The 17,118-nt window shown below is 43.2% G+C and overlaps 1 protein-coding gene across 1 annotated transcript in view; it reads left to right on the forward strand.

Moving 5' to 3' along the window:
• PDIA5 (protein disulfide isomerase family A member 5) overlaps positions 1–17,118 on the forward strand; it is a 103,018-nt gene that overhangs the window by 13,251 nt on the left and 72,649 nt on the right. Inside the window, exons 3-5 of the mRNA XM_080399768.1 lie at positions 1,998–2,085; positions 15,279–15,362; positions 16,128–16,173. Coding sequence (XP_080255894.1) covers positions 1,998–2,085; positions 15,279–15,362; positions 16,128–16,173 — 218 coding nt within the window. The remainder of the gene's footprint in view (positions 1–1,997; positions 2,086–15,278; positions 15,363–16,127; positions 16,174–17,118) is intronic.

The following is a 17,118-nucleotide window of genomic DNA, read 5'->3' on the forward strand; positions in this document are numbered from 1 at the left end:
ATTATATATATGACTTAATTTTTGTTAAAATATTTGTGTTTTGCTGTAGTGGGGAATTTTGAGCGCCTGAATTTGGCCAAATGGTTTTGTAGGAACAGGTTCAAAGTGAAAGTCATAAAAGAATTTCTAACGCTTTTTGATTTTGAAAGGAACGCTTTAGAGAAAAAAGACATCTGTATTATTCAGCTTTTTAAAGGGAAAATTTTCTTTTTATGCTTAATATTTTAAGTGGTGGTTGCTTTCATTTTTAGCAGCACAACCAGAACACTTCAGCTCTGACACTCATCAAATAAATTTTGCCCTATGGGCATTGTTCAAAAAGCCATGTTGTGGAGATTTTTTTTCTGTTTTTATTATTTAATTGGTTGGTTTTTGCAGTCTAAAGCATTGCATGCAGAGCTGATTGTGGGATTAGTGTTTCTTCCTAGAACAGTGATCCTTGCACAATTAGAAATACCTTGCCTGTCACCCAGAAAGAGGGGAGGGGAGGGGAAAAAGGAGGAATGTCTAGGTGCAATTCTAATCCCAGATATACGTCCCCCAGCTGAGATGTTGCCCAGTATCCAGTAGTACTGCTTGAACAAAGGCTTTGCTTCTCAGAAATACTCATCTAGTTTTGCTCAGCTGTCTCATGCAGAAAATTCATTGGCTTCAGGAGATGTCCTCATTTGTAGATGTTTAGTTCACCCTACCGCTTGGGTATCCTGCCAGGGCTGCTCAGCTTGTGAGTCTTCTGTCCTATCCTGAATGCTTATTTTTGAAAGGGTGTTTGTCAGACTGTTCCACTGTTAAGTGCGCGCAAAGAATTCCCCCACATGTCTATGTCCCTTTGCTGGAGAGAGGTGGGAGTTGTATGTTATCGGTATTGGGAGTAGGAGAGTTTCTTGAGAGGTAATGTGTGTGGGCTGACATCTCCGATGGCATCAGGCCCAAGCAAAGGCTGTTGAATACAAAGAAGCTGTTTCTGGCTCAGGAGATTAAGATAAAAAATGTGGAGGTTTGGAGATTGAGGAGGCTGTCACTACCCACTGGCTCTACTTGTCTACTCTGACCTATATAGGTGTTCACTCTCAAATGTTGGAGACAATACTGGTCTACACAAGCATTCAGTCTGACCCAGTATAGTTGTTCTTATATTGAATTAGTTGAAGTAGTTGTGGAGCAGCAGCAGTTGAAATGGATCTGGAAGAGGTTCTGGGTTTCTACTTTATTGGGGCAGGAAACTGTTTCTGTTAGATTTTTGGGGGGAATTTATACTTGCTTGAACCTCTGTGTTTTTCTCTCCCCAGCTCTTGTCACATTTTTCTTCTGTGTTACCATTTATAAGACTTTTGTAATGGAAATGTTTCGCAAAATCTACACATGTAGCATGGCATTATAAAAATCTTAGTTGGGCATTTATAATACAGGTAGTTTGTGGAAGGAACTTTCTGGGTTCTTTTCTGGGTACTTTCTGCTAATAGTTTTGAGCTTCTCAGCCTGTTGGTTTGGGTATCTGTCAGTGTTATTATGAGAAGAACAGTATGTTATTTTCTGTGTATGGCAGGGATAGAATTGAGGCAGGCAGAGGTGCTCAATGACTTGCCCTTATAGCTGATGAAGGTTCTAAATGAAGTTGCTCTAAGTAGCAGGCAATGGTACAAACTGGTTCATGTGCAGCCACAGGAAGAAGATGGTGTTGGGATGGATACCGGTTTGCAGGAGAGGGTACAGTATAGCTCCATAAATGTAGGTCAGGGGGAGCATGCCTGGAGGTATGAATTTCAGTGTGTTGTTTAAGGGGGGTGGAGGGAAGGAGCCATCCAACTTCAGCTGCAGCCAGCATTCCTTCTAGTTTACAGAAGATTTTACTGATCCCTCTCATACTGGTTTCTTCAAATTAGACAAAATGTTCTTCCAGTGCTTCAGAATAAAGGAATGCACCATTGTGTTTTTCTATGTGGAATAATAATGCTGTTGTTGATTTATTTTTATCGTTATTTTATTTTGCTTTCCAGCGGCTGCTGCGGAAAGCTCACTCAGGTTACTGTCCAGTGTGGCCCAGGAGGTGAAAGGACGAGGTACTATAAGCTGGATAGACTGTGGGTATGTGTCACACTGTTTTTCTTTTCTCTCTCCCCCAACCCCCCCCCCCTTTCCTTTTTGGCTTTTATTGCTGACTTAGCTTTTTTGATGGCTCTGAAAATTTCTGTCTGTAACTGAATCTATATCATTTCATGCAGTTTCTTCATAGCTGTAGGGAGCCTACATCTTACCATCCTCTCTTTCTTTGGACCAGTGATGGAGAATAATTTTTTTCATTATGGCTGTGGTCAGTTCTTTGACAGCATGAAGCTGGAGATCCCAGCTAACATTGCCTTTTGTGGGGGGCATGTAGCATGGAAACTGTGTTCTGGCTTTCTCACAAGCCAGGGGAGGAGGGATCCCACATGGTGTGCCTCAGCTCGAGGGCAGTGCAATTCTGCTCTGACAGCAAATGTTGCATGAGCAGTAGGGCCGTTCGCTTGCTTTTGAAGCATCCACCCATTTGTGTTTCTCAGCAAAATGTGCTATCTTTTAAAGAACTTCCTCTATCCCTGTATAGGTTTGTGGCAATTCTTAACCTGAAGGCAGGGAAACTTGGTTTTGTAAGTGGCTGCTTGTGTGGTGAGGAATGAACAGGTGTGTATTTGCTGGTTTGCAGATGTGAAAGCTTCCACTGATTCCGCTCAATAGCGTGTTGCCTGTGGTTTTAGCTTGTGTATCATAGTGTGCCTCTGCAGCTTTGAGAGCTTTGCCTGCAGATGGCAAATTCCCCTTCTTGGGATGCAAGGGAACATCTTCGCGCTGCCTACCTGTATGTTTGGGTGGATTACCATTGTGCACAACATACAATTTCTTCACACAAATCTAAGTCATCTCTGAAAATCATGTGGCTCCCTTATAATTTTACTTTTGAAACCGACCTTCATCCATCAAGCAGTGACTCGGAATAAGTCATTGGTAAATCAAAGTTAACGTGCTTGTGTTACTGTTTAACCTGTCTTGCTGTCCCCCAAGGACAAGCAGGTGTCCCTCCCGTGGAGTCCTGTGAGTCCTATGCTTCTGCCTTCTGTTTGCATTCTGCTGGGCTCATCCAAATGCACAGACACTTTCATCTCTGCCCAGCTGATGGGGACAGTGTTCCAAGTCATCTGTTGACAGAAAGCAGGACTGCTCCTCAGAGATCATTGAAGCCTGTACCACTTCCCACCTGCTGAAAAGCTAGCAAATAAGTTGATTGACTGTGATGAGGAGAAGATTGCATGGAGATCTGGTGTAGCTCTGAAATCCAGTCTCCTCTTCTAACGGAAGCACTGATAAACAATTTTTGATTGTCAGTAATGATGGCTAGCAAATAGGTTACTGGACCAGCCTTCTTGGCTTTAGTTTCTAATTGGCTTTATTTGTGATTGTGCAGTGGCCGCTGCCTTTTTGTTTTCTGTTTCCCTTTAGTTTTAAGGCTACCTGTGTGTTGGGGGACTTAACGCTTACCATGTGTGTGTACACCTGGCACATGTGTACGACTGCTGGAATGATAAGGCTGTTCATCTGGGCCTTCAAAGTGCTGCTATAATACAACTAAGCAATAACCATCTCCAGGATTTATTTAATTCTGGGTTTGAGAAGGAAAGATTCGGTGTTTAGGTTTTGGTTTTCAAATCCAGAGAAGTCCTGGCACTTAGTTCAAAGGGTCAGTCTCTGCTCCTGAGTTTGTAAGTGATAGTGATGGGGAGGAAAGTGTGTTGTTCAGTTTTGCTGTAGAATAAACTTCAATGCATCAAAACCTAATACGCTTTCGCTTTCCAAATGTCATTTAAACCAAACTTTTTTAATAGAAGTTACTTGCAAGAAATGTATTTTAAAGTCTTTTCCAGGTAGTGCTTTAATACATTTCACAGGAAGGTTGGTACTTGCAGTGCCTTTCCTCTGACCATTGTGGGGAAATTATTTAAGTTAAGCTTTCCATTTGTAATGAAAGGTGGCTTGTTCCCAGATAGTGAAGCAGCCTGGTGAAGGTCATGCTGTAAGAGTTTGGGAGACCTAGGAACAGATTTGTAGGTTCCCAGAATTTGCTTTGATGACAGTAATATCATAATCAGATTGCCACTTGCTGAGTGACAGGCAGTGAACAGGGTGCTGTAACATGGCAGTAGCTGTAATTCTCTTTGAGGGTTGAGCAGCGCTTCCTTTCACATCACTCACTTGAGAAGAACCTGGGAAAAATAGATGTCCTTTCCAGCTGTAGCTGGGTGTCTGTCAGAGATGTCTCTTCTATTCCTCCTTCCTGCAGAGGGGTATCATAACAGTTAGTGAACTGCCTCACACGGCAAGGTGAGCTGGAAGACTAGCTTGTGGCAAAGGACATCTTGATGCATGCAAAAAAACCAAACACAAAGACATAGTTTGAGCCTGAACCAAGTTTTGTGGTTGATTTGCTTGTTAAACCTTTAAAGCATTGTGAAATCAATCTCGTAGTGTTGAGGTAACCTTGAATTGTTCTTTTTTCCTTGAAAGATTTCTTTCCTTATTGCTTTTATTTCTTCTTTTGGAATACAGGTGGCTGCAAACTGCTGCCCTCCTCATTGCAGTGATGATCTGAGGGAGGCTGTGGTAGTGCCGGTTGTCACCTGTCACAAAGGGCCAGTTCTGGGGCCTGAACAGCTGAGTCCTACCAGAGTTGTTCAAGCTGTTCTCCCACTGCAAGTATGCCGTGAAGCTTATTTGCAAGTCTTCGTGCCAAAACAAACAGTGCACAGAGCACAGATGCAGGGATATTTACAGCATAGGCTCAATTTGTTTTACAAATACTGACAAGAAATGGCTTGTTTGGCAGCAATATTTAGCAGGGAATTTTGGCTTTGCTGTTCACATCCCGCTGTAGTGGACTTCTTTGTCTTCAGATCCAAGCATTGGCAAGGCTGGCATACATGCAGAGTTATGGTTTGTGTCTCTGCTTCCCTGTGGTGATGATGGCAGTCTTTTTCTTTATTGGTGGTGCTTTTTTTGTTTCTGTGTCATTCTCCACCTTCCCTTCATTTTTGGGAGAAAGCAAGAATGTACGTAAGTCTTGGCAGCATGTTCTGTATTTCATGCAGCAGAGGGGAGTATTCAGGTTTGTGGTGGGAGGCGGGCTGCCTGAATTGCTGGCTTATGTGGAAGCCGTGCTCCTTGGCCTTAGCTTCTGTTGGGTCTGTGGTATGAGACGGAGGTTAGACTTGAGGTTTCAGTTCCAGGTTGAGTGCTTTCGGGAGACCACGGAGGTTAGTTTTTCAGCATGATGTGGGGAAACACTTGGTTTCTTGCTGAGATGGTTAGTATGGAGTAGAGGGGTTGCCACTTAGTCACTTTTGAGGCAGGATAGCAGAGGTCACCAGAGTGGCTTAGGAGATGTAGGACTGGGAAGTGCCAGGTACCTGCCTTCCTGCACAGTTAGGCTCACTTGCCTTAAACGCCATGCTGGAGTAGGACCAAGCTCACCACAACACACCCAAGGATGCCTCTGCGTGCAGTATTGCTGATAACGTCCTCATACATGGGAGATTTCAATCAGATTGTGCAAGCAGATAGGTGCCGCCTTCTAGAGATTAAGGGGCAGCACAAGAATTGCTTGCAGCATTGAAGTGGTCGCTGCTTGCTCCTGTGTGCCGAGATAGCGATTGTGGTTCTGTAGACAATTAAACATGAAGCTCTTTCAATTGTGAATAAAAAACTAACAAACGATGTGACAAAAATACATTTTATTTTAGCCTTTCCATGTTTTAATTGGAAAGACCTTGCTGAGGTGTTTGATACTGAATGAGTGATGGTGTGAGAGACAACAGAATATTGAATAAATCATGCCTAGTAAGATGCACGTATCAGGGATAGAGCGTGGCATTGCGGGTTGGCAAATCTTCAGTGTGTCCTGGAGACATGGATCAGTTGTCTTATGAGCAAGTGTTTTGGGACCTGGGTTTGGGGAGATGCCAACTGGAGGTGAGCATTGATGTGGTCAAGTAAAAGAGGAGTTTTGTGAAAAATAAAACTCTTGGCAAAGCCTTGTGGTGGCAAGTAAAAGGTACAAGATGTGCTTGGGGACACAGTAAGATGGAATTACTGCTTGAGTGAAAGACAGAATTTTTCTTGCTTGTCTTCAAAGCAGAGAAAGCACCAGTCCCACTTCGTGATGCCCCAAGATCTGGATTTGAAGAATAATAAAGTTACGCTGTAGCCTTCTTGAGTAGGTTTTGTGATAGATGATGGGGTGACCAAGGACTAATGTTACTTGGAAGAGTGTAACTAATTTGGGTGAAGTGGAAAGAAAGTGAATTGGCTTTGTTGAAGAGAAGAAAATGTTTGGCAGATTGTAAGATGCATTGTGGCCAGGTGCAGCTTTGAGGAGGTGGCAGAAGAGGTTGAAACCAGCCCTTTCCATCCTGAATGTGATTTAGTGAATGCTTCTGGGATTTCCTGTTACTGAATTGTCTTGAATTTTTTGATGACTGTAACTCCTGCCCAATTGTGGACTCATTATTTTCAAGAAAGCATCCATTTCTTTGGCTCTAGCCGACTATTCTTTGCTCAAACTTGCATGGTTCCCTTTACTGTAGGTCCCAAACATAAACACAGCTGTGTGATTTCCATCTGCTGTCATAGCGCGTGTGCTTGGCTTTAGCACATCAGACTGCTAGAAGAGGAAATGCCATCTGGTTAAAATGTCTGACTAATTATTGGTTGGTTTTAGTCCCACTTTTTCTGCTTTTATTGTGTCATTCTTGTAGTCCCTTTTGTTTGTCCAGCGCATCGTTCATGTAGTCCCCATCCCCAATTATTACTTGTTATTGTTTCAATCCCATGACACTTAGCATAAGGTAAGACCGTAATTTGGTTGGTAAAGCGGCCCTTTCAAGGCTATGCATCTAAACATGTGCTGGTTCGCAAGAGAGCCAAATCTAATGAGTCTTTTTCTGGGGTTTCCCCCAATTTCTGTGTTTATCTGCCCTTTAGATGAAATCTTCCTTCCCAGATTTCTGATTTCCTAGTACTTTGATACAGAAAGGCTTCTCCCAGACACAGAATCATAAATGAATTTGTTTAATGCCTTGAAATAGCAGGGAGGAATTTCAGAAATAAGGCTGCTGGTACAGATGGTATTAAGTGTCATTTTGCTCTTTAGTTTTTATCTTCACTCCTATAAAGCTGATCAGAAGTAGGATTTATTTAAGAGAATAAGTCTACTCATCTTCCTTCCTTGTAGTTGAATTTTAAACCTGATGAAAAGCTTTGAAATTGCAAATAAAAATGACCAGATCTAATAGAGAGAGAAAAAAGGAAGAAGAAAGGAATGCTGCACTGATGAGACCTCTTCCATCTGAGTAGATTTGCAGTGTCTGGGATTTCTGCCACCTTCTACAGTTGCCTTGAAAGTGAAGGACAGCTCAGGAGTGGGTAATGCATAAAGTTAGGTGGTAGCAGGGGCTCTGTTTGCAGCTGGGCCAGGGGAGGTAAGCTGGGTGTTCATCAGGAACACTTTGCAAGTGTAGTTACACTGACAACGTGGTGGTTGTGTGGATGTGATTTATATGGACAAACTGTGCATTTGCAGCATGGATTTTCAGCGTCTTCCTTCTGTCTCTACTATAACCTGTCTGCACAGTTAATGCTAATTCACATTAAAGCGTTTTTATTTTCCTGTAAGAGTGACCATGCAGGAAGTGCTATTCCAGTCTGGAAAAAAAAAGTATCCTTTCTTAAGTAAGCTCTCAGTTCCTTTCTTAAACCTGTTAAGTTTGGTATATTGCATTAATTCAGAAGTACAGAGCATTTAACTAAAATCCACTGTAATGCTTGGGTGTGCATGCCTCGGCTCATGCCTCTTTTTTTTCATCCTAACCATGTGTATTCCATGGGCTTTGCCTAGAATTGCTCATTAACGGTGAATCTTCAACCTTGCTGCTTTTCAGACTAAAATGAAAAGTAAGCCAGCTAAGATTTAATGTCAAGTTGCCTCCTCTTTATGCATTCAGTACCTAATTTAAAACATCCTCTAGCATCCTCTCCAGGCCCATAGTGCAGCTAAAGGTCATAAACAGGTTCCAAGGGAACAGTACAATATGCTGCAGCATCCATGTGCCCCGTGGATGATACATTCAAAACCTGCTTTTGTGGGGCTCTTAGATTAGTGTGAACTCAAAGGCAAAGTGGTAGTTGTCTCACATCCCAGGTTAGGAAGTGTTCCTTTGTACCAGGGTGTGAGTTAGAGGGTCTGGATGAGTCCGATGAGGAAAGCAGCTGCTTTGCAAAAAGAGTTCAAGTGCGAAATTTCTAGAAGCTCCTGCAAAGCCTTTGGTAGCTCCTGTGAAATGTGTTCACCTTATTTCTGTGCAGGTATGTGGGCTGCTGAGTGCCTTTTACTAATTTATATTTCCATGGAAAGTACCACTCATTATAACTTCTTGACTTTCTGCAGGGCTCGAGCTTGTAATTTTTTCCCTTAATTGTTTTTGCTTGACAATACCTGTTACCTTTTTGTCTGGAGTTTCTCTTTGCTCTTTGGCTTGCTATTGCTTGCAGTGAGAATTAATCTCATGGGCTTTAATTTTTGGAAAATACTTCTTTTTAATCTCATTCCTATAGATTCCTGGCCTCTCTAATTGACTAATAGGCACAGGGAGTCGTTTGTATTGGGTGACAAGTGGTGCTGGGTCTCTACAGCACACGGATTATTCTGTTTGCATTCCTGGCACGTTCCAGGGGAGTGTTTGGAGCAGAAGGCTGCGATTGCCTTGTGGGTCATGGAGGATTTTTGCTGCATTCTGGGAGGTAAAATCAGGCCCTAGATTCTGATGAGACTCTTTCCTGTCAGCCTGCTAATCCGAATCTTTCATTCTTCCCAGCAGTATGTTTTCTGAACGTTTTGGTTTTCATGCTCCCCCATCCCTTAAAAGGTTCAAGCTTTTCATCCGCTTCATTGTTTGAGCGGCTCATTTGTTCTCTGCTATGGAAACCTGTTGCTATTGTTACTCCTTTTATAAGATAATTTCCATCAGGATCCTAGAATGGTGGCAAAATATTGCTTTGTTTTCAAAGACAAATCTTGTTTTAAGCTTTCTGTGCTGATCATTTCTGTGTCCGTCTCTCCTGGGTCCTGTGGCTATTTAAGAACCTGTGTCTGCAGGTTCTTAAACCCCTCTCAGGAGCATGGTATCAAAGTGCCTGTCTGCACGGAGAGCTGTGTTTGGGCTTTCTGTTCGAGTAGATGTGAACCATTACCATCCAGCGGCAGCTTAGTACAGCTCTTTGAAGTGCTCTTGCAAGCTAGGCTGATGGTTTGAGGAGTGATTTTATTTTATTTTATTTTTAAAATCTTTTTTCTTCTCTGATTTCAGATCTGTCTTGAGAGTAATGCAGAAAAGTCTGGTTCGTTGGAGAATCAGTAGAGGAACGTCAGAGACAATATGAGGAACCTTACAAATGTTACTTATTTCAACAGCTGCAGTTGTGCAAGCTGCCACCCTGGGCTGGGAGGGAGGAGCGAGGATGATGGGGAGGCAGTGCCTGTAGCCTGAGAGGAGTAGAGTTTTGCAGGGGGTTGGTCTGTTTTTGCTTCGTCAGTAAAGTATGCAAACTGCTGTAGTGTGAATGGATCACACAGTTCCTGTTGGAGGGTGGGACTGATAACTGCAAGGAGCGTGGTCAAAATCCCATATTGTCTCCAACAATGCCTAATGAATTGCATTTTTTATTTCAAAATCTTGAAGAAGCACATCTAACTACAGCTGACTGTTAATGACTCTTTAAGATTAGGTTTGCCAGTGCAAATGTGCTTTTTATCTTTAGGTGGCTTGAAGAAATTTCTGGCATTGACACCCCTTTTGTTGCTTTTTTGGGTCACGAGCTCAATTAGTTGTTTGGCAGGATCTCAACTCCATGTTTTCTCAGGATGTTCATCAGTCCATTGTCTGGAGAGGGTATTCTATGGAAAGTGGCCAGAAAGCATCGCGGAGGCTGTGCATTGGGCTGGGAAACCCTGTCTGATAATTCACTTCTGAGGGTGGTCTGAAATTGCAGTTGCACTTCCCTGAAGTTACAACTGGGGTCGTTCTCTTTACGATGGTTTTCATCATAACATAACAGAGACAATAATGAAAGAGTGTGCTGGTAACAGGATGACATCTCTGACAGGCACCTTCCAGAGCTCTTTCCAGTGTTGGGGGGAGGCTTGCTTGGTAGGCAGCGCTGTTTCTGCTCTGCCATATTGCCCTGTTCTCAGAGCCTGTTCCTTTTCCTTACCTGCTCAGTCCTGTCTCTTCCAGCTGTTGGGACAGTGATGGTGTTTGTCTGTACAGCCACTGATACAACAGAGCCTCCATTGTGTTGGGGCCTTCAGGGACAACTGTGGTATAAGGGGCTGCTGAAGCATAACTTATGTCAATTGCTGAGCCCTGTTTCAGCTAGAGGAACATACAGATAGAAGATATAAAATCAGTTTACAGATTGTGAGGTCTGTGGTTCACATGTGGTTGCATGATATGCTGATAGAGGAGTGAGATAATTTTTGTGCCAGGCAGTTTTACTGACCTCGTTATTTAAATTGGTGCTATCAGTGTTTTTATCAGTTACTTCTCTTGTGCCTGGCAACACTGTAGGTACAGATAAAAAAGGTGGCTGGGTCCAGTCTGCTTTGCAAAGTGTTTGTAGATGCCAGCACTGTGGTATCGACTAGTGTGGCCAAGCAGCATTTGCATGTGCTGCTATTGCATCGGGAACTGGAGATGTGAGCTTTTTTTGGATGGCCGTTTTTTGCCATTTCCCGAGAGGGGATTTGACAGTTGTTCTAGGTCCTTCCTCCCCCGAGGCTGATGTGGTTGTAGTGCTGTTTGCTCCTCTCAATGAGAAGCCAATGGGCAGCATTAAGTGATAAGGGCAATAATTAGGGAGCTGCAGAAGACCTTACTTGTGCTCATGAGATCTTCAGTCTTACCCTGCTGCCTTCAGGACCTGCCAGCACAACACTTGAATTTGCCCTGAGGAGGAGGGTGTTTTGCACTGCCATGTCCATGCACTGTTTCTTACTCGGGATCCATCCAGCTGGGACTTGTTTTTAGAACCTATGTGGACTTACTGTAGCCAAACTCCTGGATCTTATTTTGTGCTCGTCCTGTCTAGCATTGTCCTCTGTCCTCCAAATTACCTTGACACGTTGCTGCAAAAGCCTTTGGGTTGCTCCTGCCACTGGGGACTGCCATCAGTATCTCTCGCTGCTTCTCGCTGCTTCTCCCTCCTTACGACCACAAGCTGCCAGACCTGTGGGCAGCCCTGCACAGGCAGAGCATCCTGCACTGCTCCTGAGGAGCGCCTGTGGCACATCCCCTTCAGGTGCTCGCTTTGCTGATGGTGAGCCAAAGGAGGTCAGATCTCCTTCAAAATCCCCTCGCCCTCCTCCTGCCCTGTAACAGCTGGCTGCCTGTGCAAAGTGATTATTCATGCATGCTGATGTTGACAAGGGACCCCAGAGGTTTACCGGGAGTGCCCTAGTCAGGTTTCCTGCCAATTCCATCATAACCCCAAATGACAGAAGTGTCTCCCAGTAGAGAGGAGACGAGGATGTGAATGGGAAAGAGTGAAGTTTTCCTGTGATGCACACTGTCTTTGTTGTTATTTAGACTTCTTGCTTAGTTAGGTCAACTTGGATCTTTCATTTTACTGTTCTCTTACCCAGCTGCCGTATGCCTTTGCTTTTCCAGCAAAGGAGTGTTTTGGAGCCTGGCTTGGTCTTGCAGGAAGGGGGAGCATGGGGAGCATGCCTGTGGGGTTGGAAGGAAACCCTGTCATCCTGCTGCTTAAGGTTTGATCTTTTTACCACATAGACAGCTGCTGGTTAGGTCCTTTCTGGTATTGCAAATAGATTGATGTTTTGGATGATTTTCCACAGAGATAAAGCTGGATGATTTGTTGGACTGCCTGCAGGCAAAGCAGGAGTCCCTTCTGTGAGGGTTCAAATTGCTCTGGACAGAAATGCCAAGAGGCAGCTAAGCGTGCCTGCTGGGGGCACATTACTGACCTCATCCTCAAACCAGTATTTCCTGAGCCTGGTGCCTTGTCTGGAGTGTCTTGGCCTTGGTGGTAGAGTGCTGATGTTGGGGGTGGTGTCTGGCATTTTAGGTTTTGGGGTTTTGTTGTTTTTTCTCCTTTTTTTCTTAGTCTTTATAAGAAACTCTTACACTGTCTCTTCAAGTGGTGCAATTAAATTGCAAGAACTGGAGTCCTAATTACCCTCTCCCATGTGAGAGTTGAGGAGCTCATCTTCAGAAAGAGGCTGTTGGCTGAGATCCAAATGAGACAAATACCAGAGCAGAGACTGCATCTGTGTTGATATTTACTTTTGTTAAGGATAGTGGTCATTACCAAGTGATATCAGAGCAGGTTGCTCTTTGCAGGTTATTTTTGACTGTAAGTGAAAGGAGAAGGAAAAGCAGAACAGGTCCATCTCTGCCTATCTCCTTTTCTGCCTTTTCCAAACAATTGTTAGTATAGCATCTGAGCTGGTGGGTCTGGCATGTGTAAAAATCTGCACTGATGCATGAAAAAATTACTGATACATGTTCAGACATTTCTTATTCTGGGAATTTGCTCCTCTTCAATCTCTTGCTTCAGTGCAGATAGCTTCATAAACAGACTAAACTCCCAATGCAGTGGTGCAGAGAATCTGCCCACTAAATAGTAAGAGACATACTGGAGCAAACTGCTGCTCTCTTTCCTGTGATAATGGATGTGCATTCAGGCAGCTATGTGAATCTTTACAAATGGAGCAATCCTGAAATCAGGGCAGACTTAGATCCTGTTTCCTTCCGATGAAACAGCTGTTCTTATCATTCTTTTTTTTTTTTTAATAGGAAGTCATGCAAACAGAAAATGAATTGGTAGGAGTTGCTAGCTGCTTGCTCACAGGTACATCTGAGTAGTTATGTTTTGTAGCCTTTTTCCACTCTAAATCTTGCAGAATTTTTCTAAGATGAGTATCTCGATCCCTAAATGACACATAAGGAAAAACTACACTTTTTTTCACCACATGGTTTGAAGTTGCACCAAATCAGTGGTAGAACTGGCAACAGAATTGTCTTTATACCCATTTTGGTCTTCTGCTGATGCCAGAACAATTGTCAGCACATCTCGCTCGGGGGGTTGACAGACCCTGTTGCTGGAGGTAGATTTCAGCATTACACTTGTTCACGTCAACCACCTAACATTTGTCTTGGCAAGGCTGAGATGGCCACAAATATATGTGTGTCCTGGAAACATTTGGAAGTGTCTGGAACAGTATTTACAGATGTTGACTGTGGTGCAGGCTGACTTTAGTTAACTGTGGGGCAGTCAGCTCCAGCTGGGCCACAAGGGCTTCTTCATGTCTCTAGATCTGTCTGGGGTAAGATGGGAGGATGATCTGAAACGGGTGCCTCCTTAGGCCATGTAACCATTGCAGGACTACAGGTGAGAGAAGATAGGGTGTTTCTGGCCCCTGGGTTTGATGTTGCTGCAGACTTTCTATACAAACTCTACGTGGCAAGCCAGCTTTTCAGCAAAACTCCAAATCCAGTCAATTTGTTTTGTAATCTAGTTTTGTTGCAAGGAGACATTTTCATGTTAATCAGTGAACAGGTGACATGTTTTAGCTCCACCTTCCACTGCAGTCTAGGGAAAACAAAGGTGAAGCAGACAGCAGGAAAATTACTTTATTCTCAGACTCGGATCTCCAGCCTCCTGGAGAAGCAAAGAAAGTGTTTACAGGTTACAGTGACTAGCTTTGGCTATGATCTGAAAATGCAGAATTGACATGAATTTGGTAAGAGTCTTCAGATAAACATGCTGCTAAACAATTGGGATTACAGGTGCTCCTTTTTGGTGAGATAGTTGCATGCTTTGTTAGTTTCTTAAAATGCTCAGCATAATATTCTGATTTTGATGCATGTGTCCCTAGCACAGCCCTCCTCATTTCCATCAATAGTAAGCATTTGGGAAGTTTCCACAAAGGTGTGCTCTCATCTGCAGCATGTTACAAATTTACTGTTTGTTGTTCCTCACATTTGCAGAAAGGCAGCTGGAGAATGTTGGGAGAATTAGCACCAGTGCTGGCACTTAATTCGGTGGGGCATTTGCAACCCTTGCATCTTGGTGTCTGTACTCAGTTTAAACTTGATAGGTTTTCAGTGTTTTCATTTTCTAAATTGATTTATCTGTGTAAAAGGGTACAGGTTGTCCTCTGCTGGGAACAAGTTTCCAAGGTTTTTAATCTTGCTGTTTATCAATGCAAAGAATAGTCTTGTCAATGTGAATCATCCTCTTCTTTGTAGTTGTACTGTTTCACTCATCTCCCCAGGTCTTTGGCTAACTTCATATTCACTTCAGCTGGGAGTATCCTTATAGCTTCACTTGTACGTTGCTTAGGGCAGCAGTTAGAACATGAAGACCCTTTGTCTGCCCACCTAAGCAAACGTATATGCAGTTTTCTCCCATGACCCTTCTCTTTTCTTCAATTCAGCCTAATTGCTGGAAGTGATTCACTGTCATTCCGTTTGAAAACCACCTCCAGCAGGTCTGTCTGCTGATCCATGCCTTCTCTTTCCAGAGCTGTGGCAGATGGTCTTTACCTCCACTTGTCAGGTTTGGCTCCAGAACACACCCCTCATATCTAGAACAATTGGGGTTGCAGGGCTTGAGGCTCAAAGAATTGAAATGGGTTTTGTTTTCTGCAGGACCTTAAGGCTAGCCACTTTTGATCTGAGGTTGGAGATACCATGAAGACATTTCTTTTGGGTTTTGAGTTATCTTCTGCCAGATATAAAAGCTGACCTGCACTTTCTTCCCCCCCCCCCCCCCCCCCCCCGCCCCCCACAAACAGTGCTTTTTTGACCACCTATATTGACCTAACAATAGCATGGTCTTGAAAACTTAATAAATTTTCTTTTGATCCTGTGAACAGAAAGGTCTGCTGAGGTATTTGGATGTGGTAGATAGGTTGTTTTTCTACTGGTTAGGGCCTAGCTTTGGAATGTGGTTTTAACACAGTTCACTGTGTCCTGACTAAGCAAACTGAGAAATTAAATTGGCTAATGCAGCTTTCTGCAATGCTTGTCCCACAAACTTAGCTGAACAGCTTCCAAATTACTGTTAGTTGCAACTAATAGCTGATGAGGGAGCACAGCAATGAGTTTTCAGAACTGAATGCATTTGATTTCCTTTCTTGTAACCATTTTTCTTCCAATATGTGTTTTTTGCAGTGATACTGAAAGCCGAAAATTATGCAAGAAGATGAAAGTAGATCCAAATTCAAAGGAGAAAGGAGTGGAATTACTCCATTATAAGTGAGTGCTGGTCTGGGATTTCTAGTTCCTAATTGTTGATGTCCATGTTAGGACCATTCGTTCTCCTTGCAGCTCCATACTGCTGCAGCATAAAAACAACTTATCCTTTGACATGTGAAATTGATTGCTGCTTCTTCAGTTTGCAGGCATGTGTTGTGATAGAAGTTGAGATAAATTTATTCTACTGTTGAATAGAGTACACTAAAAGCACGAGCGGGGCCTAGGAGAGAGATGCCCCGTGGACTAAAACTACCCAGCACACAGGGCTGATGCTTGAGACTTGAGCTCTCACTTTCTCTGTCACGTGCCCGCTGGCATGTGCCTTGGGCAAGTCACTTCATTCTGTGTTTGCTCTTCTGACTTGATATAGTACTTAATAAAGTAAGTGGAGAAAGGCAAGTGTAGTGAGACAGCAAGAGATTTTCTTCCTGGAAATAATAGGCGTGGGAGTACTGTTAAGTGCACGAGACAGCAAGCAGCTGCATCTCCATCTCCAAAGATCATGCCTTAGTAAATATTCTTGTTAAAGTGTCAGAGAGGAAATTATTTACTAGTAACCTGTTTGCTTTACGCTTTGTTTTGCACCCTCCCTTTTTCCTTCTTTTCTTCCCCACCCCCTTAAATTACTGTACTGTAAATTCTGCTTACTTCTGTGGTTTCAGTAGGGTAATACTGCTTGGTTAGTGAGAAGTGAGGAAGAGCAGCTGTATAATTTCCAGCAATGTTACTGTAAGTTAACACTATTCCTCACTCCTTGTTCAACAGGGACGGTGCGTTTCATACTGAATATAACAGAGCAGTCACATTGAAGGTACATTTAAATATTTGATTATTATTCTTTTGCTTTTGTTAAATATGGTGGGAGACACTTGTGGATTAAAAACAGGTGTTGGTACTTTTTCATGCTGTAGGCATGAAAGGGAGGGGGTTAATCTTCATAAACAGCTGTCAGAATGACCTAAAGGTTTTTGCGTGTGTGTCTGCCAACTCACAGATCCAGGAAAATTGTTTATTATTAAAAAGATTTAACCCATATTGAACTGTAATGTAAATTGTGAATTAACTTGCAGGCTGGTAACAAACAAGGATTTTGTTTGTTTAATTACAAGGTGCTGTTAATGGTGGTATAACTAAAAGTATTAGTTGATATGGCATTTTGATAAGTTCTCTGAGGTTTTTAGATTGTGTATTTACAAACTGTAAAGAGAGCTGAGTGGCCTTATCTATTATTGGGTTATGGAACTACAGTTCCTATGGATGTGCCCTGAGTACAGCAGGGATTAAATGACCTTCCTTCTCCTGCAAACATTGACACAGGGCAACAGAAAGCAACATTCTGTGAGTGCAATGGAAGGAAAAAGACATGAAACATGAACTGAATATGTAAATCGTAATGATGGTGGAAATGGTGGACTAAAAACACTACAAGCAGACCGAAAGTGTGCAGCCTTCCTCTGCAAAGCTCTGGTGAAGCGCTGAGAGTATTCTTACGTGAGGCTGCAGCCCTGCAATGACTTGGTTTCCAAAAATGACTTCTGTCCAGCTCTGATGCCCAGTTCCCATTTCTCCTCCAGCCTACCAGGGCTTTGCACCATCACCAGTCTCGTGGAGGCTTGATGATATCACCCCAGGCTGACGTTGTTACATTTTCTTCCCTTTTCTGGCTCGTTCAGGGGTTTTGCCTGGGGTGGAGGAAAGCCTGTGTGAGATGCTACATGAACCCAAGGTCTGTCAGAGTGGCTGTTCCGAAGCGCAC

The sequence above is a fragment of the Falco punctatus genome, assembly GCF_963210335.1.
Source record: "Falco punctatus genome assembly, chromosome: 8".
Taxonomy (NCBI): Eukaryota; Metazoa; Chordata; class Aves; order Falconiformes; family Falconidae; genus Falco; species Falco punctatus.